General features: G+C 62.3%; 1 protein-coding gene across 1 annotated transcript; it reads left to right on the top strand.

Annotated features, from left to right (window-relative positions):
- The first annotated feature begins 1243 nt into the window (after positions 1–1243).
- Tesc (tescalcin) lies at positions 1244–24658 on the top strand. The gene is made up of 8 exons (XM_042669641.1): positions 1244–1487; positions 12239–12308; positions 18509–18589; positions 19593–19732; positions 20441–20502; positions 20580–20687; positions 22210–22257; positions 24414–24658. Exons 1-8 carry the CDS (start codon positions 1430–1432, stop codon positions 24489–24491), a joined length of 645 nt encoding a protein of 214 aa, XP_042525575.1. The 5' UTR covers positions 1244–1429; the 3' UTR covers positions 24492–24658.
- Positions 24659–26234: the final 1576 nt, after the last annotated feature.

Genomic DNA, 26234 nt, shown 5'->3' on the forward strand with positions numbered 1-26234 from the left:
AGTGGTTTATTGGAGATAAGAGTCTCACAGATTTTCCTGCCCGGGCTGGCTTTGAACCGTGATCTTCAGATCTCAGCCTCCAGAGTAGCTAGGATTACAGGCGCCAGCCACCGGCGCCCTGCTCCAGGGCTTTTATCTCCAGTGCTGGCTCCAGCTCTGAGAGCAGTGTCCGGGGTGGGGTTCACTTCCCCAGTAGAAAGCCCCGACCCCGAAAGGCCGAATAAAACAACCCTGCCATCAACTGCTGTAGAAGGTGAACGTGAAATCCTTCCGGGTAGCGGTGGGTGTGGGCCGGCCCACAGGGTGCAGGTCTGTCTGGTTTGGGGGGATTCTTCTCACCCCAAATGCAGTTTCTGCCCCCCACCCCAGCCAGCCTTGGGGGGGGGGGGTGTCAGCGCCCCCAGGGACCTCACAATGCAGATTCCAGGTGCTGGCCCACCAGAGGCTCGGGGCCTCCCTGAGCCTGGGCCCAGGCCGGATGCTGGGTCACCCGCTCACCAGCGCCGACCAGAGGACAGGCCTGCCCCGCACTAAGTCTTGACTGACTCTGGGCCCCGGCCTGAGCCTTCTCTAACGGGGGTCGGATGCCAGGGGGCCGGTCCCGCCGGGACCAGGAGTCGGGGGCAGACAGGCGCGGGACTGGCCCAACCTTGCGCCAGCTGCCAGCTTAGTGTAGAAGCGGCCGGCCGCGGGCGTGCGGACCCCCGGGGGCGGCCAAGCCCGCAGCCCGAGCGCCCTGCCCTGCGTGGATGTCGCGCGTGGCCCGGGTCCCCGCGGGGGCCACTGGGGGCGTCAGCTCCAGGCGCAGCGGGCTGGGGGCGAGAGGTGGGATGCAGACGGGACGGGGTTACTGTAATGTCTCCGTGGGGCAGGGAGGGCCTGCTGGCCTCTGGGGGCGGGCGGGGCTGGACGGGCGGGGTCCGATGGCTGCTACCTGCACCCCAAATTCGCGCACCCTGTACATCTCGGCATTCTGGACAGGGGCGTGGGAGGGGCGGGGCCACGAGGGAGGGGGCGTGGGCTCTCAAGGCTCCTCCCACTCCTCGCCGGGCGGGGCTTGGAGGGGCAGGGGTGTGGCCACGACCGAGGAGGAACCGGGAGCCCCGCCCCCGGGCGGGGCTTGGAGAAGCGGAGGTGTGGCCACGACCGAGGGGAGCTGGGAGCCCCGCCCCTCACTGGGAGGGGAGGGCGGGGCGGGGCGTGAGTGGGCGGGGCCCGGGGCGGGGCCTCCAGCCCCTCCCCCGCCCTGCGCGGAGCCGGCCGGCGCTAGGACCGCGCCGCGCCGCCGCCGCCGCTATAAGAGGCCGCGCCGGGCCCCACGCGGAACCCGCGGCTCGCAGCGGTCCCGCACCCCGGACCCGCCCGCACGCCAGGCGGGAGCGGCCGCAGCACTGCGCAGCGCCGCCGGCCCGGGCCCGCCGCGCGCACCATGGGCGCTGCCCACTCGGCGTCGGAGGAGGTGCGGGAGCTCGAGGGCAAGACCGGCTGTGAGTACGGGCGGGGGCGCGGGGCCGCCCCGCAGCCGCCCCGCAGCCGCCCCGCGCGCCGTGACCTTGGCCCGGGCCGGCCGCGCTGCGCCTCGGTCCCCGCCTCCCGCATGGGTCCCCGCGGCGCGGGCCCCGCACGGAGGACGCGGCGCCCGGACGCCCCGCGCGCCTCCCGCACCGGCGGGGCGCGGGGGCCGCCACGGAAAGTTTTGAGGCGGCCGGCGCGGTGGGAGCGGGGCCCGGACCCCGCGGCTCCCGGGGGCCGGGCGGGGACCCCGCGCCCCCCGCCCCGCCCCGAGGCTGCGGGCCCGGACTCGGCCCGGGGAGCCGCGGAGGCCGCGCCCGCACCCCCGGCCGGCGCCCGCAGGGGGGCGGGTCCCCCTTCCCCGGGCCCCCGTGGCTGTGTGACCTTGGGCCGCTCGCTGTCCCTCTCTGAGCCGGCCTCGGCCGGCACCTGCCACGGAGACCCGGGAACGGGGTGTGGGGGCGGGGGGACCCGGCAAACCCTGGGGACGGGGGGACGGGGGGACGGGGGACCCGGCAAACCCTGAGGACGGGGGACCCGGCAAACCCTGGGGACGGGGGGCGGGGGGACCCGGCAAACCCTGAGGACGGGGGGCCCGGCAAACCCGCAGGACGGGGGGCCCGGCAAACCCGCAGGACGGGCGGGGTGAGGCGGCTCGCGGGCCCGAGTCCCGTCTCCCCGGGCGGGAGACCGAGTTCCCGCACGTGGGCTCCGTGGGGCGCAGGCGCCTCCAACTCGGGTCCGTTTCACGGGGCCGAGAACTTTCCCGAACTTGAAGGCGGGGGGGGGGTCGCGGCGGCTCCAGGGGGGTCCCCGCACCGTGGCGCTCGGGGGTCGCCGGCCGCGCCCGGAGCATGCTGGGAGCCGCCCCCAGCCTCCCTCCCACGGCGGCAGGTGCGGAGGGACCTGGGGCGGGGCTCACCGTGGAAGGGACGGCTCCGGCCTCGGGGGCTGCAGCGCCCCCGCGCCCCGTATGGTCCCCAGGGGGACACACAGGCGGCGCCCGTGGGCGTCTCAGCCCGGGAATGGGTGCGCGACAGAAGTCCGAGCAAAGAGCTGTGTGCATACCTGTGGCCTTTGGGCCCGGCGTGTCCCCCCCAGCATGCACTGAGCCCCCAGCATGCACAGAGCCCCCAGCATGCACAGAGCCCCCCCAGCATGCACTGAGCCCCCCAGCATGCACTGAGCCCCCCCAGCATGCACAGAGCCCCCAGCATGCACTGAGCCCCCCCAGCATGCACAGAGCCCCCCCAGCATGCACAGAGCCCCCCAGCATGCATAGAGCCCCCAGCATGCATAGAGCCCCTCCAGCATGCATAGAGCCCCTCCAGCATGCATAGAGCCCCCCAGCATGCACTGAGCCCCCCCAGCATGCACAGAGCCCCCCAGCATGCATAGAGCCCCCAGCATGCACAGAGCCCCCCAGCGTGCACAGAGCCCCCCAGCGTGCACAGAGCCCCCCAGCATGCACCGAGCCCCCCAGCATGCACAGAGCCCTCCCAGCATGCACAGAGCCCCTCCAGCATGCATAGAGCCCCCAGCATGCATAGAGCCCCTCCCAGCATACATAGAGCCCCCCAGCATGCACAGAGCCCCCAGCATGCATAGAGCCCCTCCCAGCATACATAGAGCCCCCCAGCATGCACAGAGCCCCCCAGCATGCACAGAGCCCCCAGCATGCACAGAGCCCCCAGCATGCATAGAGCCCCTCCAGCATGCATAGAGCCCCCCAGCATGCATAGAGCCCCCAGCATGCACAGAGCCCCCCCAGCATGCACAGAGCCCCCAGCATGCACTGAGCCCCCCCAGCATGCACTGAGCCCCCAGCATGCACAGAGCCCCCAGCATGCATAGAGCCCCCCCAGCATGCACAGAGCCCCCCAGCATGCATAGAGCCCCCCCCAGCATGCACAGAGCCCCCCAGCATACACAGAGTCCCCCAGCATGCACCGACGAGCCCCCCCACAGCATGCACAGATGAGCCCCCCCACAGCATGCACTGACGAGCCCCCCACAGCATGCACCGATGAGCCCCCACCGCATGCAGGCCTCATGACAGGACAGGGGCAGCGGAGATGAGCAGATGGCAGGAGAACTTGGGGCCCAGGCTGTGGCGGGAGCCTGGCATCGCTGTCCTGCGTGGGCTCTCCTCTGGAACAAGGCCTTTCTGAGCTCTGAGCCTCAGTCTCCCCCACTGTGAAGTGGGCACAGCAGTGGTTTCACCCTTGCAGTTGTTGGCAGGGAGTGTGTGCATGCGTGTGTGCATGCTTCTATTACCAACCATGCTTCAGACATCCAGAGCCACGATTAAGAGTTAAGTCTTGGTCCTTGCTGTTCCCAACGGTGTGATCTTGAGCAAGTCATTTCACCTCTCATCCTGGGGCCTGAGTAGTGCATGGAAAGTTCTGGAATCTAAGGCTGTGCCTGTGAGTGCCCTTGGGGAGCACTCCAGGCAGGGGTGAGGGTGGAGGGGAGGCAGGGGGCTGTCTGCACCCTGCTTGCAGGTGCTGCCCTTACGTTCTTGGCATGCACTGAATCTTTGTCCAAATCCTCCAGGCAAAGTGGTAATGTTTTACAGGAGGGGAAACTGAGGCTGAGAGAGGTAGAGAAACTTGCCTGTTTTGCACAGCTGGGATGGGGAGGAGAAGGGGTTGAGGGCAGAGCCCCAAACTCCACTGCCCCCATTGTCCTTCCATATTTTTTATGCCAGTCTGGAGTTTGAACTCAGGACCTGGGCGCTGTCCCTGAGCTTTTTCCCTAAGGCGCAGGCTCTGCACGGGAGCCACAGCTCCACCTGGCCTTCTTTGTGGTTAATGGGAGATAAGCATCTCATACACTTTCCTGTCTGGGTTAGCTTCGAACCCTGATCCTCCAATCTCAGCCTCGTGGGTAGCTAGGGTTGTCTCTGGGATGTCCAGAAATTGGGCATAGGCGTAGGAAAAACCTGACCCGTGCTGCTTCTCACCGCAGGGCCTTTGCTTGAGCCTTTCCTCCCGCCTGGAGCTGCATTTTAGTTTGCACAGCTTCTGTAGGAGATGCAGATTCCAAGACCCATGCCCTTCCCTGTCAGGGATTTTCCTAGCTGTCACCCCTTCCAGAACACGGGGCCTGGCTGCCCTCCACCCAGCCTCCCTCCCGGCCTAGCCAGCGCCACACCACCTGGCAATTGTCAGCCCTGTCGCCGCCTGTCCCCACCCCCAACCCGGAGTGAAGAGGCTCCGAGGGAGGGGCACCCAAGGAGCGACAGGGCCCAGTGCCCCCCCATCTTCATTTAATGGAAAGCGTGGGACAGCAGCCCCTGCCCAACACCCCCCCTTCCCTCCGAACTCGCTGGGTCTCTCTGCTTCAGGCACCCCACCAAAAATAGGCCCGAGCTGGAGTTCTGGCTCACCCACACAGGGCAGTGTCAGCGCCGCTCGCCCACCTCCTCCCTGCCTGCCGCGTGCGCTGATTGATTGCCAACACAAACAAGCAGCCCTACCTGCTGGCTAAGAGAAGCCCGGAGGGGGGCTCCCTGGGGTGCCCGGGGGAGGGGGCTGTGGTGGCCCCAGCCTGCCCTTTCCCAGAGGAGACAGCTGGCCAGAGTGCGCCAGAGAGGGAGGGAGGGCTCTGTGGGGGGACCAGGTGTGCCTGAGAGGCGATCTCTCTGCCCCCACCCCCTTCCCTGCCACTCCTGGAGGAGCCTGGGGAAGATGGAGCTTCTGTTTTCTCTTCTGTCTCCGCGGCAGCTCCCCCGCCCTGTCACTCTCCATTGCCAAGAACCTGCCAGAAGGAAGCAGGCGAAACCGATCTGCAGAGCAGGAGCTCAGATCTCCCGATGACCAGCGCCTCGTTCATCGAGGCCGCTCCCAGCTGCCCTCGGCCACGCCCACCGCCCTCGACCACGCCCACCCGCCCTTGGCTCCGCCCCAGGCCTCCCAGGACACATGTCAGTGGCCCATGGTACAGATGAGCAAGTGGAGGCTCCAGAGACAGAGTGGCCGCCCAGAGCCCTCTGTCCCCTCCCTGTGAAGCGTGGAGGCCAGCAGGGCCCTGGAGGAAGGTGGGCGCCGGGCAGGGGCCCTGCTGAGCTGCCCTGCCGCGCCCCGCCCTCGCTGGGCTGCCATCTCCCCCTTGGAGAAAGTCACTGTGCTCCTCCCCCTGAGAACCGTTGAGAGGCCAGCTCTTGGCTGTTACCAACTTACAGATGAGGACACGGAGGCCCAGGCCCGCAGAGCCGCCGTTCCAGTCACTGAGATGCAGAGTTCAAAATCCAAACCCAAAGCCAGGCATCAGGCTACCCCCGAGGATGAGATCTGAGGAGCGTGGTTCCAAACCAGCCCAGGCAGCAGAGTCTGTGAGACTCGTCTCCAGTTAGCCAGGAAACAAAGCGAACAAAAGCTGGGAGTGGAGCCGAGGCTCAAGTGGTAGAGTGCTGTAGCCTTGAGCAAGCGGGTTCTCAGGGACACACACACACACACACACTCTCTCTCTCTCTCTCTCTCTCCAGCTCTTCTGCTGGGTTACTGGGTGCCCAGAGAGATCCTGTCCCACCGCCCAGACCCCATGGGCTGGGACCAGGGGCTCCAACCTGCAGCTCTTAGCAGCTGAGGGTGATAACTGTTACCCCAAGAATCTCTTTAGCACTTGTGCACACGTGTGTACTCAGTTCCAAGGGTAGAATCGGGCCTGGAGGTGGACAGCATTGGATCTGGAGGACACAGAAGCTTCTAGAATGTGTGAGTTCCGTGGTGAGCCGAGCAGGGGCTGCTTGGGAGGAAGAGGCGGGCCCTCGCGTGGGAGACGTGGTTTCAGGGCGCATCGCCTCGGTGTGCACGGGAACGGCCCTGCGCGTGGGCAGGGGTGGTGAGAGCCCCTGGTGTGTGTGTGTCGTCTGTCCATCTGTCCGTCCCTCCTCTCCCTCCCTGGGGTGGTCAGAGCACCTCCCTCGGGCTGACACACAATGCCTTGTGCAGAGCATTTCAGAATCTGGTACCTTGGCCAGGGTGTGGGGCAAGCGAGGGCGGGGCTGAGGGAGGTGTGAGGGAGGGCTGCGGGAGGCGGGGAGGGGGGGGGAGGGGGGGAGGCTGAGGGAGGCTGCGGGAGGCTGTGTGGGAGGCTTTGGGAGGTGTGAGGGCTGTGGGAGGCTGTGCGGGAGGCTGCGGGAGGTGTGAAGGCTGTGGGAGGTGTGAGGGCTGTGGGAGGTGTGAGGGCTGCGGGAGGTGTGAGGGCTGCAGGAGGCTGTGTGGGAGGCTGCGGGAGGTGTGAAGGCTGTGGGAGGTGTTAGGTCTGTGAGAGGTGTGAGGGCTGAGGGAGGCTGTGGGGGAGGCTGTGGGGGAGGCTGCGGGAGGCTGAGGGAGGCTGTGGGGGAGGCTGGGGGAGGCTGTGGGGGAGGCTGCGGGAGGCTGTGGGGGAGGCTGCAGGAAGCTGAGGGAGGCTGTGGGAGTCTGAGGAAGGCTGTGGGAGGCTGAGGGAGGCTGTGGAGGAGGCTGCGGGAGGCTGCGGGAGGCTGCAGGAGGCTGAGGGAGGCTGTGGGGGAGGCTGCGGGAGGCTGTGGGGGAGGCTGCAGGAGGCTGAGGGAGGCTGTGGGAGTCTGAGGAAGGCTGTGGGAGGCTGTGGGGGAGGCTGCGGGAGGCTGCGGGAGGCTGAGGGAGGCTGTGGGAGGCTGTGGGGGAGGCTGCAGGAGGCTGCAGGAGGCTGAGGGAGGCTGTGGGAGTCTGAGGAAGGCTGTGGGAGGCTGAGGGAGGCTGTGGGGGAGGCTGCAGGAGGCTGAGGGAGGCTGTGGAGGAGGCTGCAGGAGGCTGCAGGAGGCTGCGGGAGGCGCCAGGCGCCCTGCACGGTCCCCAACGAGGCTGCTCCGACTTCATTAGGAATTCATGAAGGCCGGCTAGGATTTCCGCGGTGCTGCGGTTACCTTCAGCACAGGGACAAGAAGGTCCTTTGTGGTCAGCCGAGTGACCTTTGCAGACAGCAGGCCGCCCCTCCCGCCCTCCTCCCGCCCTCCTCCCGCCCTCCTGCCGCCCTCCTCCAGACCTCCTCCCCGCAGTCTGGGGCTTCCTAGGGGCAGGTGACTGGAAGGGGGGGGGGTAGTTCTCTCTAGCCGTCAGGGGACACCTCGCCGGGGCTGGGCCCAGGTCACACATAGCTTCTCCAGCTCCTCCGAGGCTCAGCGCCCCAGGCACCCCTGTGTCACCCCAGGGCTCATCCTGGGCCTCGTGGTGGCGGGCAGACTGGCCTTCCTGCAGATGTGGGTTCAAATCAGGCTCTTCCTCTCGTCCTGTAGGCAGGGCGCTGCTTCCCAGAGCCTCTGTGGCGGGAGGTGGGGGGAGAGCCTGGCACTGGTCAGGGTTAGGCGAGCATCTGGCAAGGCTCATGGCATAGCACGGGGCTCCATCATTGTTGGCCAGGGCAGCTTGAGCAGCCCTGACCTGAAATCCAGAAGACTCCACAGACTGCGAGCCTCCTGAGCCCCCCCCCCCGTGGAAAATTCCACCGTGACCTCGTGTGCTATGTCATTGTCAGAGGGTCACCCCCAGGCCAGCCGTGCTGTAAGACGGGGCTGAGACACCCATGAATTCTGTGTTTACACGTGGGCTCCAGATTCCAGGCGTCTCCGGCGGGACAGGTGTGCTGCTCGGTCCAGCCACGTGCCGTTCAGAAGCCGGCCCGGCCACATGCTGGAGGGCTCGGGCCAGGGGGTCAGGGTTCAAGACCACCAGCCAGGGCACCTAGGGAAGAGCGCTTCTCAGCCATGCCTGGGCCTGCTGCCCAGCCTGCGTGCCAGCTACCACAGAGAGGGAGAAACGGGAGGATTGCTGTCCAAGTGTGTGCGCGGGTCGGAGACCGCATCTGATAGCCAGGGGGCTCTGGGGGTGAGCTCAGAGCAGGGTGCTTGCTGGCAAGCACCAAGGCCCGAGTTCAAACCCCAGCACCTCAGAAGAAGAAAAAAGCTGCCCATGTCTCTCCTGTTGTAGTGCACATTCTAGAACTTTCTCCAGTAATTCACTCCCCCCTCCCATCTCTGCCTTGCGCTGCTTGCTTGAGTCAGCTTGTCTCCCTCTAGTCTGAGTTAGTGCTTTCAGCACACGCATTCTCGTGTGTGTGCCGGTCCTGGGGCTTGAACTCGGTGCCTGGGTGCTGCCTTCGCTCCTTCACGCTCCACAGCCGTGAACACTGCGTGGCGTCACCAAGGCCGTGGCGTGGGCAGCGGGCTGTGTGTCCTCCCACGGCACCTCGCTTCCCAGTCTGCAGAGAGAGCAGACTGCAGAGCTGGGGCCCTGCGGGCGGAGGGGGGTGCTGGGCGTCTGGCCCCTGCGGGCGGAGGGGGGTGCTGGGCGTCTGGCCCCGCGCTGCTGGGGGGGGGTGCTGGGCGTCTGGCCCCGCGCTGCTGGGGGGGGTGCTGGGGCGTCTGGCCCCGCTCTGCTGGAGGGGGTGCTGGGCGTCTGGCCCCGCGCTGCTGGGGGGGTGCTGGGCGTCTGGCCCCTGCGGGCGGAGGGGGGTGCTGGGCGTCTGGCCCCTGCGGGCGGAGGGGGGTGCTGGGCGTCTGGCCCCGCGCTGCTGGGGGGGGTGCTGGGCGTCTGGCCCCGCGCTGCTGGGTGGGGTGTGTGCTGCGTGTCTGGCCCCGCGCTGCTGGGGGGGGGTGCTGGGGCGTCTGGCCCCACGCTGCTGGGGGGGTGCTGGGGCGTCTGGCCCCACGCTGCTGGAGGGGGGTGCTGGGCGTCTGGCCCCGCGCTGCTGGGGGGGTGCTGGGGCGTCTGGCCCCACGCTGCTGGAGGGGGGTGCTGGGCGTCTGGCCCCGCGCTGCTGGGGGGGGGGGTGTGCTGGGCATCTGGCCCCGCGCTGCTGGGGGGGGATGCTGGGGCGTCTGACCCCCCACTGCTGGAGGGGGGTGCTGGGCGTCTGGCCCCGTGCTGCTGGGGGGTGTGTGTGCTGCGTGTCTGGCCCCGCGCTGCTGGGTGGGGGTGCTGGGCGTCTGGCCCCGCGCTGCTGCGGGGGACAGCATATCCTGCCCTCTCTCTCTGGGAGAGAGCAGGGGTGCAGCCCCTCCCTGGTCCCAGGACTTAGACCCGGCTTCGTCCATCAGGCCCTGAGGCAGGGGGTGAAAGTTCCCGCCTGCACACCCCCAGATCCCAGCTACTCGGAGGCAAAAGTAGGAGGATTGAGGTGCAGAGCTGACCCAGGCAAAAGCTCGAGACCCTATCTGAAAACAACAACAAAAAAAGTAAAGTAACACAAGGGCTGGCAGCGCGGCTCAGCCGGGAACCTGCCTAGGAAGCCCAAGGCCCCGAGTTCAACCCCCAGAGGTGGGAAAAAACACAAGTCTCGTGTGCATTGCGGGCTGAGCCCCAGAGCAGGGGCCTGGAGGAGGCGTGCCCCTCCCTGAGCGGGGGCGCGCAGAGCATGCGCACGCTCCCGGCCCTTCTCGGAGGGTTAGCTGGAAGCTATGTAGTAGCCAGCCCTGCTCTCAGTGGGCTCCACACCCAGTGCTCCCCAGGTGCTGGGGGGCGGGGTGGAGTAGGGGGGACTCAGGGGAGCTGTAACGGCCCAACTAATGTCTGCTGCATATGTCTCCACCTCCTAAGTGGCTGGGACTACAAGTGCCTGTCACTGTACCTGTGTGTGTGTGAGTGTGTGTGTGTGTGTGTGTGTGTGTGTGTGTGTGTGCATACTTCTGGGGCTTGAACTTGACCCTTGGGCGCTGTCCCTGAGCTTTTCTTCTCAAAGCTGGTGTTCTACCACTTGAGCTACACCCCTCACTTTTGGCTTTTTGGTAGTTGGAGATAAGATTCTCATGGGCTTTTCTGCTTGGGCTGGTTTTGAACCGTGATCCTCAGATCTCAGCCTCCTGAGTAGCTAGGATTACAGGCATGAGCCACCAGCACTGTAACACATCAAGAGTAGCGCATCCCAGGGCTGGGAAGGTGGCTCAGTGGTAGAGTGCTTGCCTTGCGTGCATGAGACCCTGGGTTCAATTCCTCAGCACCACATAAGCAGAAAACACCAGAAGTGGCACTGTGGCTCAAATGGTAGGGTGTTCGCCTTGAGCTGAAGAACTGAGCGACAGTGTCCAGGCCCAGAGTTCAGGCCCCATGGCTGACCGACCAAAAAAAAGCAGTGCATCCTTTCTGAGAATACAGCTCAATGAACTTTCCAGAACACAATTCTGCCACCTGGGACCCTGCACCCAAAGAAAGCTAGGAGGCTAGCCACTGTTCTGACGGCTAACTCCACAGATGTGTGCGCTTGCACTTCAACTCCGCCTTTTGTGACTGGTTCCTTTCGTTCACTGTTGTGGATGTTGTCTGTTTTCATGGCTGCGTACTATTCCGTTAGTGCTCTCGCTGCTGTGGCCTGTGGGCCATTCCTAGGTCGGGGTCCCTAACACTTAGCAGTGTGGGCATCCTGCCCACCTTCTGGAAGAGCACAGGCGTGCATTTTTGTTAAGTTACAGACTGGGGACGGGCGGCGGGGCGGGGCTTCTGCAACGCCTGCTCCTGACACACCTGTCCCACGCATGGCCCTGTTTGCCTCCAGAAAGGTAGACATTGTTCCTGGCAGGTGCCTGGCCTTTCCAGGTATCGCCGCGCACCCCCGGGCTCCTCCGGGAGCCCCGTGGAGGGGATGAGCTCACGTCTGGAGCTGAGCCAGGCTTGGCAGATGGTACTAGTCTTTCCTAGCAAGCGGCATCTGCCGGGTGCGGGAGGATTTGGAGCTGAGGATTCTTGAAGGTCTGCGGCTGAAGGCTGAGGCCCAGCCCGGCCCCTGCAGCCGCCCACTGGAGAGGAGGTGGCAATGGTGGGGTGGGGTGCGGCCCCCAGCCCCGCGCTGCTTTGCTGTGCTGATCTGGACCTGGTCCCAGAGCTGGCTGGGTTGGCACCTTTCTGCCCAGCGCAGATGGCCGGGGGCAGCGACACGGACACCCTGTGTCGTGTCCAGTGACCTCCTAGGGTGGGCAGGCTGCCCCGCCCCTGCCCACAGGCACAGGGAGGGAAGGGCAGGCTCAGGGCTCAGTCATGGCTCTACCACCCCCCCCCATGGTCTTCAGCCCCCTCAGCGTCCCAGTGTAACCCTCGGGTGTTCACAAGCCTCCACGATCCCAGAGGATCATGGTTTGAGGCCAGCCTGGGAATAGAATCCACAAGACTCCTTCTCGATGAATGGCTGGGTATGGTGGTCCCCGCCTGCCGTCCCAGCTATGGGGGGAGCACCAGGCTGGGCACAGCAGCGGTGGCCTGTCATCCCCTGAGACACAGGGGAGCTCAAGGAGGAGGATCAGAGTCCATGCCAGGCAGACACGGGGCCGTCCTGCGCAACAGGGAAGAAGGCTGTGGAGGCGTGGCTCAAGTGGTAGAGCACCTGCCTAGCAAACAGGGGTGCCTAAATCACCCCACCTCCCACCTCGTCCCCGTCCCCGCTCATCTGACCCTGCGTCTCTACAAAGCCCCTTGAAGCTAGGAAACCCCATCTTCAGTGGGCAAGGGAATGGGGGCCTGTGGCTCACGCCTGCCATCCCAGCTATTCAGGAGGCTGAGATCTGAGGCTTGCAGCTTGCAGCTAGTCTGGGCAGGAAGTCTGTGAGATTTCATTTCCAATTAATTCCCCCCCCCCCCAAAAAAAACGTGGAAATGGTAGAGCACTAGCATTGAGCAAAAAAAATAAGCGTAGGGGTAGCGCCCAAGTCCTGAGTTCAAGCCCCAGGAATGGACTCAAAAGGACAATTAAACTGTCCCCTCTCCTCCCTCCCCAGTCTCCTCGGATCAGATCGAGCAGCTGCACCGGCGGTTCAAGCAGCTCAGCGGAGACCAGCCCACCATCCGGTAAGGCGTCCGCCCAGGGTTTTTCCTGGGAGAGCCCAGGGTACCCCGGTTCCTGGTTCGGAGGCGATGCCGAGGCCCTTGTAGATCTCCATCTGTTCCCACTGGGGGAGAGTCCTAGCTGGAGGGTGGGCAGGGCCTGGCCTGACTCCTCCCCCCTGGCCTGGGAGGGGGGGGCCGTCCACAGGCCCCGCCCCGCCCTCAGCGCTCAGGTCTGACTCCAGCAAGATGAGCCGCTGGCTCCCGGTCTGTCATCCTAGCGACTCAGGAGGTTGAGATCTCGGTTCAAAGCCAGGCTGGGCAGGAAAGACCATGAAACGCTTATCTCCAACGAACCCCCAGAAAATGAGAAGTGGCGCTGTGGCTCAAGTGGTAGAGCGCTCGCCTTGAGCTGAAGAGCTGAGGGACAGCGCCCAGGCCCAGAGTTCAAGCCCCACGACCTACAAAACAAAACAAAAAAGCCAACTCTGCATCCTCATCGCCTGCTCCGCCTCTCTCCGGGTCACCCCCATGCACAGGTGGTGCCCCTGCCTGGCTGGGGCCCCCTCTCCTCCTCCCCTCTGTGCCCTGGGCCCCCCAGCCCCCTCCCAGGGTGTCCTGTGACATCACTGCTCAGAGCTGTCAGCTCCCGGGCTGCTGCTGGCTCCCTGCAGGCAGGAAGCCGCCTGTGGGGGAGGGGCGGGGCAGAGCAGGGAGGAAGTGCTGGGGGGTGGGGGGGCATTTCTGAACCCCACTGCAGCACAGACAGGGCTCAGCCAAAATGCTCAGGCCCACAGAAGCATTTCCAGTATGGGGTGTTTCTGGATTTGGGGGTTGGGATTATGGAGTATTTGCATACTCATGGTTACCTTGAACTAAGCCTAAGCTTGAGCTCACTTGGCTTTTATATGTATCTTATGAGTGCAGGTGACTTGTTGTTTTTGCTGGTCATGGGGCTTGAACTCAGGGCCTGGGAGCCGTCCCTGAGCTTTTTCACTCAAGGCGAGCGCTCTACCACTTGAGCCACAGCACCACTTCTGATTTTTCTGGTGGTTCCTTGGAGATAAGACTCTCAGGGACTTTTCTGCCCAGGCTGGCTTTGAACTGCAGATCTCAGACCTGAGATCCTCAGATCTCAGCCGCCTGAGTAGCTCGGATTACAGGTGTGAGCTCCCAGCTCCCGGCTTGTGCAGGTGACTTTTGCATACATTGGCTACAATATACACCAGCCTAATGGTTGACACGATGTCTTAAAGAACTTTGGCCGGGTGCTGGGGGCCTGTAACTCTAGCTCCTGGGGCGGCTGAGATCTAAGGACAGATAGGATTTTTCTCCTTGTCAGTATTGGGTTTGAACTCAGAATCTCATGCTTTCTTCTTAGTTGCTCGCTTGGCTGGTGCTCTACCACTTGAACCAGAGCAGTTTTTGCCAATTATCTTAGAGATGGAGTCTCACGGACTTTTCTGCCTGGCTGGCCTTGAACTTCGATCCTCTATAGGTCTTCACCTCCTGAATGGTTAGGATTAGAAGTTTGAGCCGCTATGCCTGCTCAGAAGTTGGGATTACGACTTGAGGGCTTAGTGCCTGGGATTTGAGCAGCGGGGGACAGCTTAGCTGGGCTCGGGGGCAGAGTTTGTTACAGGTGGAAGCCATTACTGTGTGCGCTCGCTTTATGATCCTGTTCCTTCAGTCCCCCCCAAACCCCAACGGAAACAGGAGCAGGAGCACCCGCTTTCCCACAGATGGATGGAAAAAACAAAGCTCAGAGACGCCATGTACAAGCCCTGGGTGTCACAGCTCATAAGCAAAGCAGATGGGATTTGATCCTGCTGCGATCCTGCCTGGCTTCTGAGGGGCCTCGGGGTGACTCAGGCTCCCGTCTGTCCCTGCATGACGGCAGCATCTGTGTTCAGAACCCCTGAGTCTGCGGCAGTGGGGGGCGGGGGGGGAAAGCCTGGCACAGCTGCAGCCCGGGGCAGCCACAGGAAGGAGGAGGCCATGACCATGACCACAGCGGTGTATGCAGAGAGGCGGGCAGGAAGGGGCCGCTTCGCCAGCCCTGCGGGCCCTCGGGCAGCACGGCTGCACCCGCCTGGCCTGCCTGCCCTGCCCCAGCTGCCAGAGGAGCCTGAGATAAAGAACTGACTTTCTATATGTTTGACATTAACATAAGAAAAACCCACAAGGGTAAAAACTACCAACAAGTTGATTTTAATTGAATTTTACCCCATCTTTTTTTTTTTTGGTTTGGCCTGGTCCCTTCTCTGAAAGCCATCTCGGAATGTCTGGGGGTTTTGCTGGCCCTGCGGTCTTTCAGGACCTCGTTTCAGGGCTTTGGTTTTATGGGGGTTCATTACAAGGCCCAGTACCTGACTTTTAAAATGTTACCATGCTGTTTGTACGAAGGTCTTCCTGTGCTGCAGGACCTTCAAAACCCGAGTCCAAGTCCAGGCGTGGTGGTACACAGCTGTAGTTCCAGCTGCGTTGGAAGTGGAGGTAGGGAGATCTAGGTCTGAGACCAGTCTGAACAAAGCTAACAAGATTACTGTCTGAAAAACAAACTAAAACCAGGCTGGAGGCATGGCATTAGGGCACGTGGCACATGTCAGCAGAGCAGTAGAGCACCTGCCTGTTATGCACAAAGCCCTGAATTCAAACCCTAGGACCCCCCCACCCCAAATAAAGAACCACCACAACAAATCACACCCAAGTCCAGGCTGATCACAGAGCAGCGGACCCTGTGCTTCTTGGTGCAGTAAGTGCTAACCTAGGAAAACATCCCTGTGACATGTTTATTGAGGACCTACTATCCACCCTTTTACAGTGCAGCCCCTTTCCCCGTCAGGGGGCCTGGCGTGTGAGCCAGCTAGGCTGTGTGGCTGTAGACGTGGCTTCTTCCCTAGGTGGCAACCTGAACTTCCTGCTAGCACGGAGGGGGGGCTTGGCGGCACCCAGAAGCACACACTGCAGATGCTCCTGCCCTTGGAGGGAGCCGCTTACAGAACTAGTAAGCCAGGCGCCTGTGGCTCACGCCTGTCATCCCAGCTACTCAGGAGGCTGAGATCTGAGGATCTCGGTTCAAAGCCAGCCCCCCTCCCCAGGTGGGGGGGAGTGTGTGTGGGGGAGTCCATAAGACTCTTCAATTAACTGAAAAGCCAGAAGTGGTGCTGTGGTTCAAGTGTTAGAGCGCTGGCCTTGAACAAAAGGGCCCAGGGACAGTGCCGGGGTCCTGAGTTCAACCCCCAGGGCGGGAAACAAAAAAAATCCCAGAGACTGTTCTGCCTGGGCTGGCTCTGAACTGCCATCCTCAAATCTCAGCCTCCTGAGTAGCGAGGATCATAGGCGTGGGCACCGGTGCCCGCTGACCCTCGCGTTGTGATAGATCCCGTGTGAGCCAGCCCTTGCCCGAGGGCCGCAGCGGCTGCCAGGCCTGTGCCCAGGATGGGGCTGGCTACCGCACTCCCAGACCTGAAGCCCGGCCGGTTCGACCGGCCCTGCTGGGATCAGGGCGGAGGGGGAGGGGAAGCAAATGAAACCAGCGTTTGTGGGGCGCTGCCCTGGGCAAGAGCTAGTCCTGTCCGCATTCTCCACTGGAGGGGGAGGCGAGCGGGGCCTGACGCCACACCCTAGCCAATCTCCTTCTTGGCTGCACTCCTCTGCCTCAGTTTCCCCATCAGTCACCACCCCCTCCCCTGTGCGTGCAAGGCTCTGTTCTAGAATTTGGGGGGGGGAATTTTTGAATGATTTAGTGGAGATCGCACCCAGATATACAACCCACTCCTTTGAAGAGTGGGCAGTGAACGTGGACCAGCCCCGCACGGCCTCGCGCCCGCCGTCCTGGCCACCTCCTGGCCACCGGAAGCGCCTGGTGCTTGCAGGTGACCTGTGAGCTGGCATGCAGCATCGTGATTTGGGGGTTCATTTCTATTGTGGCAAAGTTCAGGGCACCTGTCCTTCATTTTGTTTCCAGACAGGGTCTTGCTGTATGGCCAAGGCTCATCCTGAACGCCTGGGCTCAGCGATCCTCCTTCTGTGGGGCTGGGATTATAGGTGTGAGCCACCATACCCGACTTACTTCATTCCTTTCCAGAGCTTAAAAAAAAAAAGAAGCATTACTGTGTTTTTCATGACCACCTCATGTCCCATCATCCTGGCCCGGCTGTCCCCAGCGCCTCTCCCTCCTCCGAACCAGGCTCTCGTGATTTTAAAATGTCACCATGTACTGGCGCCAGCCCTGATGGTTTGGCCAGATGCCCAGTAAGCCCAGCCGCCGGGGAGGAACTGGAAGCTGCCCGGGCTGGAGAGAACAGGAGAGATCCGGCCGTGCACCACCCCAGCCTGCTCGTGCCTGGAGCCTGGGCCTCCTCCACCCCTCTCAGGGCAGCGCGGGGACAAGCATGGCTCTGTGCCAGGTTTGAGTCTGGTCTTGACCAGGCTGCTCTCCTCCCAATCACCCAGGGCCTCCCTTGAGATTGACAGCCCAGGCCCCGCCCTCCCAAGGTCATGGCTGCTGGGGACAGCAGGATCGCGCACGCCGGAGGCCGTGGCCTGGCGAGAACCAAGCCAGACATGAGCACACGCTGCCTCTGTACCCAAGGCCCGAAGGACCTGCGCCCACTGCAGGGCGGCCTTCTGGGAAGAGACGTCCCTCCCTCCCCACCCGCAGGCCCAGAGCTAGCCCAGAAGCCGGAGCCTCATGCCTGTCATCCTAGCTACTCAGGAGGCTGAGATCTGAGGATCGCAGTTCAAAGCCAGCCCAGGCAGGAAAGTCCCTGAGACTCTTATCTCCATTGAACCATCAAGAAAACCAGAAGTGGCACTGTGGCTCAAGTGGTAGAGCATTCAACCTTGTGTTTAAGAGCACAGAGACAGCGCCTAGGCCCAGAGTTCAAGCCCCACAACTGACAAAAAAAAAGAAACAAAGAAAAACCACCTTAAGCCGGGCACTGGTGGTAATCCTAGCTACTCAGGAGGCTGAGATCAGAGGATCGCAGTTCAAAGCCACCCTGGGCAGGAAAGTCCATGAGACTTTGATCTCTAGTTAACTTCCAAAACTCCAGAAATGAAGCTGCGGCTCCAGTGGTAGTGAGCACTAACCTCGAGCAAAAAAGAGCTCAAGAGAAGGTGCCCAGACCCTGAGTTCAAACTCCACAGCAACAACTAAAACTTTACTGAAATAAAATTCACCATTAAACTACGTAAGTCACTGTGACTTCGGAAAAGTTGTCCAGCACCATTTTTCACAATATCTTTGCCACTTCCCAAAGAAGCCTCATCCTCTAAACCATCATTTTCTCCCCTTCCCCTTTTGCCTATTTTCCTTCCTGTCTCAATGGGTCAGGACACCTCATTTAAATGAACTTGTGGGACAGGATTTTTTTTTAACCTGTCCTGAGGCTTGAACTCAGGGCCTGGGCACTGTCCATGAGCTTCTTTGGCTCAAGGCTAGTGCTTAATTAAGGACAGCTTCACTTCTGTTTTTTTTTTTTTTTTTTAAGTTTAATGGAGATATGAGTTACATGGACTTTTCTGCCTGGGCTGGCTTCAAACCATGATCCTCAGATCTCAGATCTCTGCCTCTTAAGTAGCTAGGATTATAGGCGGGAGCCACCAGGTGCCCAGCCTGGAACAAGATCTTTGGTGTCTTTCTTCAAGGGTCAGCCATGAGGTGGTGAATTCCAGTACTCCGTCCCTTTTCATGACTGCATTGTATTCCTTTGTGTAGGCAGGCCTATTTACCAGTTGGCGTATGCCTGGGTGGCATACTCTCCACTGACTGTGGCTACTCTGGGCTCTTGAGCCTCCAGGTCTCCCTGCTCATCTGGGCACCGCTGGCTCACATCTGCAATCCTAGCTACTCAGGAGACTGACACTGAGGATTGTGGTCCAAAGCCAGCCCAAGAAGGAACGTCCGTGAGACTCTGATTGCCCGTTAACCAGCAAAAAGTTGGAAGTGGAGCTGTGGCAAAAGTAGTAGCACTCCAGTCTGAGAGAAAAGCTAAGGGTCAGCACCTAGGCCCTGAGTTCAAACCCCACTATTGGCACAACCCCCACCTCCCCCCTACAAATTCTCCCTCTTGTCCCTGAGATTGAGATGAGAGGTCCCGGCTCTTCTCTGAGCTCCTCTGGAAAGTTCCGTGAGGGGCAAAGCTACAGCTGGAAAGTGTGGAACTCACAACCGACAACTCTTTCTTGTGATTTTCCCTTCCCCTTCTCGAACCCAGCAAGGAAAACTTCAACAATGTTCCTGACCTGGAGCTCAACCCCATCCGGTCCAAAATCATCCGTGCCTTCTTCGACAACAGGTGGGCCCCTCCCCCGGGAGGGGGGAGGGTCCTTGGCCCCGGGTTCCCATCAGCACGGGGGGGGGGGGGGGGGGGGGGAGGAGTCCCGGTTCTAGAGGCCCAGCTGGGTGGCGCGGGCACCTCGGCTCCTGTGTTGGTTCTCTCTGGCGGGGGAGCCGGGACTGGAACTCAGGGCCTCAGACGCACTCAACAAAGCCGTCCTGTCTGTAGCAGGGCCGCAGGAGGTGCAGGGGAGATGCGGGGAGGACCGGGGAGGGAGGGCAGAGAGCAGAGCCGGGGGGGGGGGGGGGGGCGGGGGGGGCGGGGGCGGGGGGGCGGGGGGGGCGGGGGCGGGGGGGGGGGCAGGGGCTCCCACGGCAGCACACGGTGCTCGTGCGCGTTATAGCAGGTATTTGGGGACAGCAGGACGTCTGCCCACAGCTGTTACCCCACTAAACCTGGGAAGCACCCCCAGCAAGCGTTCTCTGGGGAAGGCTGTGTGTCCTGGGCCTCAAAACCGCACCGCACCAGCCACAGGAAGCCAGAGGCACCGCGGGTTCCCATGTTCTATTTATACACCCTGAACTTCGAATGACACAGAAACTTCGTTGGCAACGAAACAGTATTTCTTTTATTTTTAAAAACATTTTCCCAACCATTGATGAATGTTAAAAAAAAAAAAAAAAGCCAGGCGCTGGGGCCCCCACCTGCGTCCTCGCTGCTCGGGAGGCTGAGACCCGAGGATCGCGGTTGGAAGTCAGCCCGGTCCATGAGACTCTCATGAGCACCTGAAATCGGGAAGTGGTGTTGGGGCTCAGCGTAGCAGAACTCTAGCCTTGAGTGAAAATGCTTGGGGACAGCGCCCAGGCCCTGAATTCAAGCCCAACAAAAACCCCCTGAGTGGATGGGCTGTCCAAAACCAGGCGAGGGTCAGGCGGGGGAATGGCTGAGCTGTTGGCTTGCCGGTGGCCTCAGTTTCCCCAAACCGGGGCCCCTCCCCCACGCCGGCCCCATCCCGCTGCAGGAACCTGCGCAGGGGCCCCAGCGGCCTGGCCGATGAGATCAACTTCGAGGACTTCCTGACCATCATGTCCTACTTCCGGCCCATCGACACCACGCTGGGCGAGGAGCAGGTGGAGCTGTCCCGGAAAGACAAGCTGAGATGTGCGTGGGGGGGGGGGGGTGTGGCATCCTGGGGTGAACGGGCTCTAAGGGGCAGGGTTGGGGTGCGTCTCTTCCTGGTACGCCTGGGTGGCTTCATCCTAAACAGCGCAGCCTTTCGTGGCTGGCTGGGAGAAGGGGGGGTGGGATTCGAACACACCCTGGATCTCCACGCAGCGCCTCTGTGCGGGTACCCCGTGACCGTGACCCTGGATGGGGTGGGGGTGGGTGGGACGATGTTGAACAGGGCAGGGGCACGGTGGGAGCTCTGGGCACATCGTACCCCATGGTGGGGTGCGGCTCCCTGTAGTCTCGAACTTGCGTTGGCTCCTGCACAGCCTCATTGCAAGCAGGGAGCGGGGCGCGGGGTTGGCCTCCGTCCCCAGCGGTCCCGGGGCGCATGAGGGGGTGGACGGCTGGACGAGGCCAGGGCAGCCAGTAACTGGACTTCCTGGTAGTGACGTTTGCTGGGGGTTCATTTGGCCCGCGCTGGCTCACCCCCACTGCCGTACCTGCGCCCCGCGGGGCAGACAGCTCACAGCAGCTGATCCCCGACCCCCAGGTCACGATCACCCCAGTGGGAGGTGGTCAGGCCCCAGGGCTTTCGCGCTTGGCCTGCACTCATAGTGGGGTACAAACTTCACAATCCGGGGACCCCCGGGCTCTTGAGTCTTGCCTGACGGAGCCCCTGTCTCCCACGCCCCCCTCCAGTTCTGTTTAACATGTACGACTCGGACAGCGACGGCCGCATCACCCTGGAAGAATATCGAAATGTAAAGTATGCTCCCCGCCCCGCCCCGCCCCCCCGCCCGGCGCCTCGGCCGCCCGGGTCACCCCTGGTCTCTGGCAGGTGGTGGAGGAGCTGCTCTCTGGAAACCCCCACATCGAGAAGGAGTCGGCGCGCTCCATCGCTGACGGGGCCATGATGGAGGCGGCCAGCGTATGCGTGGGGCAGATGGTGAGCGCCCGGCCTGCGGAGGTGGGCGGGGGGGTCCGGGGGAGAGGCTGGGGGCCTCGAACCCCAGACCTGCAGCTCTCCAGCCAATGCCAGCACTGGGCCAGCAGGTGTGAGTCACTCCACACGCTCACTGGGCCCCAACTGGGCTTTTCCTGCCCCAGTCAGGCTGTCCTGGGCTGGGCCGGGCCGGGGCACGGCACCACACACCCCGGCCTGTTTTAATGGATGACAGAGGCAGTGCTGGGCTGGTCTCTTCCCTGGGCTGGTGTGCACCCCGCCTTCAGGCAGACCCTGTTTTTAGCTTCACCTTGCCAGCAGGGAAACTGAGGGTCATATGGGACTGGGGTCTTCCCTGTGCTGGGGGCTGCTGGGCTGGCTGGGGCCTGGGTTCTAGTGAGGCCCGTGCCCGCTTGCCTCTGCGTGGACAGTGGCTGTGTGTCTGGCTGGCCCAGAGCAGGGGGAGTTTGCATGGCAGTTCTACCGTCTGTCGCCCTGGCCTGTTGTCCAGGGGCACGTTTGCTTCCTAGCCCCTCAGGACAGGGGCGCTGTGATCCCCGGGGTCACAGCTGAATCCCATTCTCCTTCCACTTGCTTCCTGTCCCCCTTGCGTCCATTGGCAACAGCTCTCTCCATTTGCTGTAGTTAAACTGCTGGCCTGGCAGCAGATTGGCAGCCTCAGACGCTGCGGCCTCCCTGAGCCGGGCCCAGCTTCCCAGGGCCCCAGGAAGGCAGCGATGGGCCAGAGAAGGGCCTGGAGCCAGGAGGCAGCTGAGAGGCAGGATGCTCTGGCCACACCTCTTCAGACTTCTGGCCCCTCTATGTGCTGAACGGGTTTTCTGGTGTGAACCCTGGCCCGATGAGCACAGAGCAAGCTGTGGGTGTCTCCGTGCGGCCCTGTGCGGGGGCTTCACCCCTGCGGCCCTGGGGCCCACCGTGCTTCCCACTGAATTCAACGCGCGTGCCCCATCCCTGCCTTAATGGATTTCAGGACTGTACTGGCCAGGCCAGGCTGTTGGCCAGCCATGCTGTCACAAGGGGCAGGAGGACGAGGGCTGTGGACGCTGGGCCGCGTCAGGGCTCACGAGCAGTGGGGACAGGCCCTTTATTGCCCGCATCCCCAGAGCTGGCAGATGATGTACAGGACACTGCCACTTGCAGGCCGCACTCCGCACCCCTCCCCGGTGGGCAGGTTATCTCGGCTGCGCTGTGACTCGCAGCAAGCAGATGGCCGCAGAGGCCAGTCCTTCAGCCCCTGTCCCTTCCCCCCGGGCGACTGTGACTGCTGATTAGCTAGACAGCTCTTGCATGGGAGGAGGCCGAATCGGGGTGGCAGGAGGGACCGGGGGCTGAGTGAGCACACGGAGTCCCGTCCACCCTCTTCACCAGCCTGCCCTGCTCACACCAGCCTCCTGCCAGGATGTTGGGGTTCAGGGTGGCCCCAGGGGGAACCCCTCTCCTGGGGGGGGGGGGCGGGCTGCCCCACCCTGCAGAAGCTGCTCACCCCCCCTCCCCTCTGTCCCAGGAGCCGGATCAGGTCTACGAGGGCATCACCTTTGAGGACTTCCTGAAGGTGGGTGCCGTGCGGGCTTGGAGGTCTGCACGGAGGGGTGGTCAGGGGCGTCCGCTGGGCACGAGGCGGTGTGGCCCAGGCGGCCATGGGCAGCACGGCCTCTGGCAGGAAGGACTTGCAGACGCTGCCGTCATTGGCCTCCACGGAAATGGTGTCTCGTGGGGCAAGGGCAGCGCGAGTCACACGGGTGGATCGTGAAGAGCCCAGCTCTGGTCTGGGCTGGACAGACCCGTGCGCCCCTTCCCAGGGCAGTGTAGTCACAGTGGGGCAAGGGCATTCTGGAAGGTTCTGGATGAACAGCTCGTGCAGGAGTGGATCTTGCTCTCCTCCCTCCGTCCCCGGTGAGTCTTGGTGCCGTGGTTAAAGCCACTAGCCCCTGGTATCCCCCCAGTGGGCCTCCACCCCTGCTGGGGTTGTGTTCATTTTTGGTGCTGGTACTAGAGCTTGAATTCAAGGCCCGGGGCTCTCACCGAGGTTTCTTGCTGGTTCATGGCTGGTGCTCTACCATTTGAATCATGCCTTCATCCTGGCATTTTGTTGGCCAAATGAAGATGGAGTCTCAGACTCTTCTAGCTGTGCTAGCTTTCAACCTCCATGCCTCACTTCTCAGCCTCCTGAATTGCTGGGATTTCAGGCAGGACCCAGCTAGCCATTTTTAACATGCCCTGAAGTGGGGGGAAGAAACTGTGTGAATATCCCACGAGACGAATGCAGAGCTCCAGGCCTCACACACCCACCCGGGCTCCTGGTCCAGCGGCACCAAGCCCTCCACCAAGGACTGTTCCTGGAAGGGCCAGAGCCTCTGGGGAGCCTGGGGACCAGGGCTGGGGGTTCTACGTCTGCCTCACTGGCTGGGCCTGTCATCGGGAGGTATGCACAGGGCAGGCGATGCAGACCCAGCCCAAGGAACAGAGACAGGCCTGCTGGGCTCGAGCTGGTGGCCAGACTCACTACCCAGGGCTGACAGAGCAGTGACACTGTATGCAAGTAGCTCTGGCTTGCACTGGGATCTGCTCTAGGAAGTGTCCCCAGCAGGATGAGAGAGCATGGAGCCAGGAGATCGGGCAGGCAGGCGCTGGGGAGTTCAAGGCTTTGTCAGAACAGGGCGAGCCTGTCTTGTCTCAGACCATGCAGAGGCTGTTGGTCTATGCCTTGGAGCATCCTACGATAAGCCAGCCCCCACCCAGCACCCCAGTGACCGCCCTAAGAGCAGAAACCACCTTGGAGTGGTTCTAGGTGGCATTTCTGAGAACCAGGTCTGCCCTCTGCAGCCTCCATGGCATCCCAGGTGCGGGAGGCCAGCAGCATGGGGACAGCATGGGGCCTGGGGGCGGTGACAGGAACAAGCAGGGTCCAAGGCCTCTCCAGCCCTGGGGGCCCCGGGCCCTGACCTCCCCATTTCTAGCCCCAGGGCCAGATGTTCCAGGAGACAGCTTGTGAACATGGCGTTCTGACATGAGCCGGAGACAGTGGGAAATCACAGCCTGCCAGGCCCCACCGCTCCTGTGCCCACACTCCCCGCCCCATCTTCTCCCCCGCCGACCCCCCGGGCCTGCAGATGCCACAGACACAGTGTAGGTGTCCTGCAGGCCAAATGTCCAGGCCACAGCTGACTAGGGTGGGCTGTCGTGGCGGGGCCACATGTGTGGCGTGGACACCACTTCCTGGGCCTGTGTTTGTGTGGAGCACAGGTGATCTCTGGGCCCAGGGAGTCACGAGGACCAAAGTGTGTCCCTTAATGAGCGATGCCTGCACGTCCTCCACGGCTACGAGACGTCCTGGGGAGGGCCAGGCCACCCAGGCCCCGAGCCTGAGATGGGGTGAACGCAAAGGGGGTCCGGTGGGGTCGCGTCATCCGCATGAACTCAGAGCTGGCGGCGGCCATGGGTGAGATCAAGCGACTGGGGTGAAGCTGGAGTTTGGGACTTAATCATAACTCGCCGTCACAAGCTCAGGAAGAATCCACATCAGAGCCAAATGAACCAGCACCAAGACAGATGGCAGCTTCTCTTCCTCGCTTAGCTCACCGCCTCCAAGCGAAGCCCCTCTGTTTTTCACCTGCTTGGAGTCTGAGCGAGTGCCGGGCGGGTGGGAGGCGGCGGGTGGGATGGATGGGGCAGGCGCCCAGCGCCCCTTCACGCTGCTCTCCCTTCCAGATCTGGCAGGGGATCGACATTGAGACCAAGATGCACGTGCGCTTCCTCAACGTGGAGACCATCGCCCTCTGCCACTGACGCCTGTGGCCCCGCGGGGCAGGAGCGCTTGCCAGGGGCGCCAGGGGTGGCCGGGGTCCCTGAAAGCTACCAGCCACTCATCTGCGTCCCACAGAGTGTGCTATACGAGGCCTTGCTATTTTTATCAACAATAACAACAATAATGATAATAAAGGTTTGTTAGTGAATGGCTCTGTTGGTTGCTCAGCTCCTATTAAGGGCTGGGTTTGTGTCCCAAGACAATATGGACAGCGGGTGGCCATTTTTTTTTTTTGTCGGTCGTGGAGCTTGAACTCTGGGCCTGGGCGCTGTCCCTCAGCTCTTCAGCTCAAGGCGAGCGCTCTACCACTTGAGCTACAGCGCCACTTCTGGTTTTCTGGTGGTTTATTGGAGATATGAGTCTCACGGTCTCTCTTGCCCGGGCTGGCTTCGAACCGCGATCCTCAGATCTCAGCCTCCTGAGTAGCTAGGATTACAGGCGTGAGCCACCAGCGCCCGGCTGCGGGTGGCCATTTTATTTTGCCAGTCCTGGGGCTTGAATTCAGGCCTGGGCGCTGTCCCTGAACTTCTTTTGCTCAAGGCTAGCACGCCTTGAGCCACAGCGCCACTTCTGGCTTTTTTCTGTGTATGTGGTACTGGAACCCAGAGATTCATGCATGCTAGGCAAGCACTCTACCACTAAGCCACACTCCCAGCCCCATGGGTAACCATCTTAATGGTCCCCCCTTGTTTATCTGGGGTGTGGGGTGCTGGTTTTCCCACAGGAACATAGACCCTACCTGTCTTCAGCCTAGGGGAGAGGCCGCTGCCCCCAGATGGGCATTGAGGGGAATGCAGCCCCCAGCTATGTGCACTGGGCACATCCCCGCACACTCGGTACTGGTGTGTGGGTGCTGGGGCTCATGGCCGGCTGACCCCCAGCTCCTGGCAGCAGGGACCTGTGGTCCCTAGCACAGGTGGCAGTGGTAGAGCCAGGCATTGCTCACCTCCAACCCTCTAACCCTGGCTGTCAACTTCCAAATGAAAGACGGCATCGAGGTGTGTGTGTGTGTGTGTGTGTGTGTGTGTGTGAGAGAGAGAGAGAGAGAGAGAGAGAGAGAGAGAGAGAGAGAGAGGGAGAGGGAGAGCACAGAAACAAAGGCCATGCACCCCAGTGGAGGTGGGCAGCAAAGGCTGGGGAGGCTGGCATTCCTTGTAGTTGGTTCTCCAAGTCTCTTGTGGGCATTTACAAGATGCTTGGTTCAGCTGCTGATACTTGTTTGGAGCTATCTCCCTACCTTCCAGAAAGTTCTCTGGATTACCCAGCCATGGCTGCTGTTTAGTTTCTCATTCGGTTTTAGTACTGAGCATGCACGGTCTCCTCTGCTCTGCCCCAGCCTTGGGTTTGTAGAAACCCAAGATCCCCTAGGAAACATGTTCATGGCGGGGTGGGTGAACCTGTGGGTGTGCCCCTCCTGGTCTGGAGGTTCAGCTTGCTCCTTGGTACAATCCTGATAACACTGATAGTGAGCCAGGCTTAGAGCTGGTCTCCATGAGGGTCTCGGGGTGGGGGTGGGGGGATGCTGATGCAGAGCCGGCCTCCTTGCCCCGGGCTCTGGACAGGGCCCCAGAGGCCTGCTCGTGCAGCTCTCCCAGCCCCGGGCTGGTTCTTGGTGTTGGTTTACTTTCACAGCGTGTGCTAATCTGATGCTCATCATTAGAAATGTGGCAGCCCATCAGCGTCCCCGGGCTGTGTCTGAGGTTCAAGTTGGTGTTAAATGGCTA

Source organism: Dipodomys spectabilis, unplaced genomic scaffold (assembly GCF_019054845.1).
Source record: "Dipodomys spectabilis isolate Male_0828 unplaced genomic scaffold, ASM1905484v1 ptg000499l, whole genome shotgun sequence".
Lineage (NCBI taxonomy): Eukaryota > Metazoa > Chordata > Mammalia > Rodentia > Heteromyidae > Dipodomys > Dipodomys spectabilis.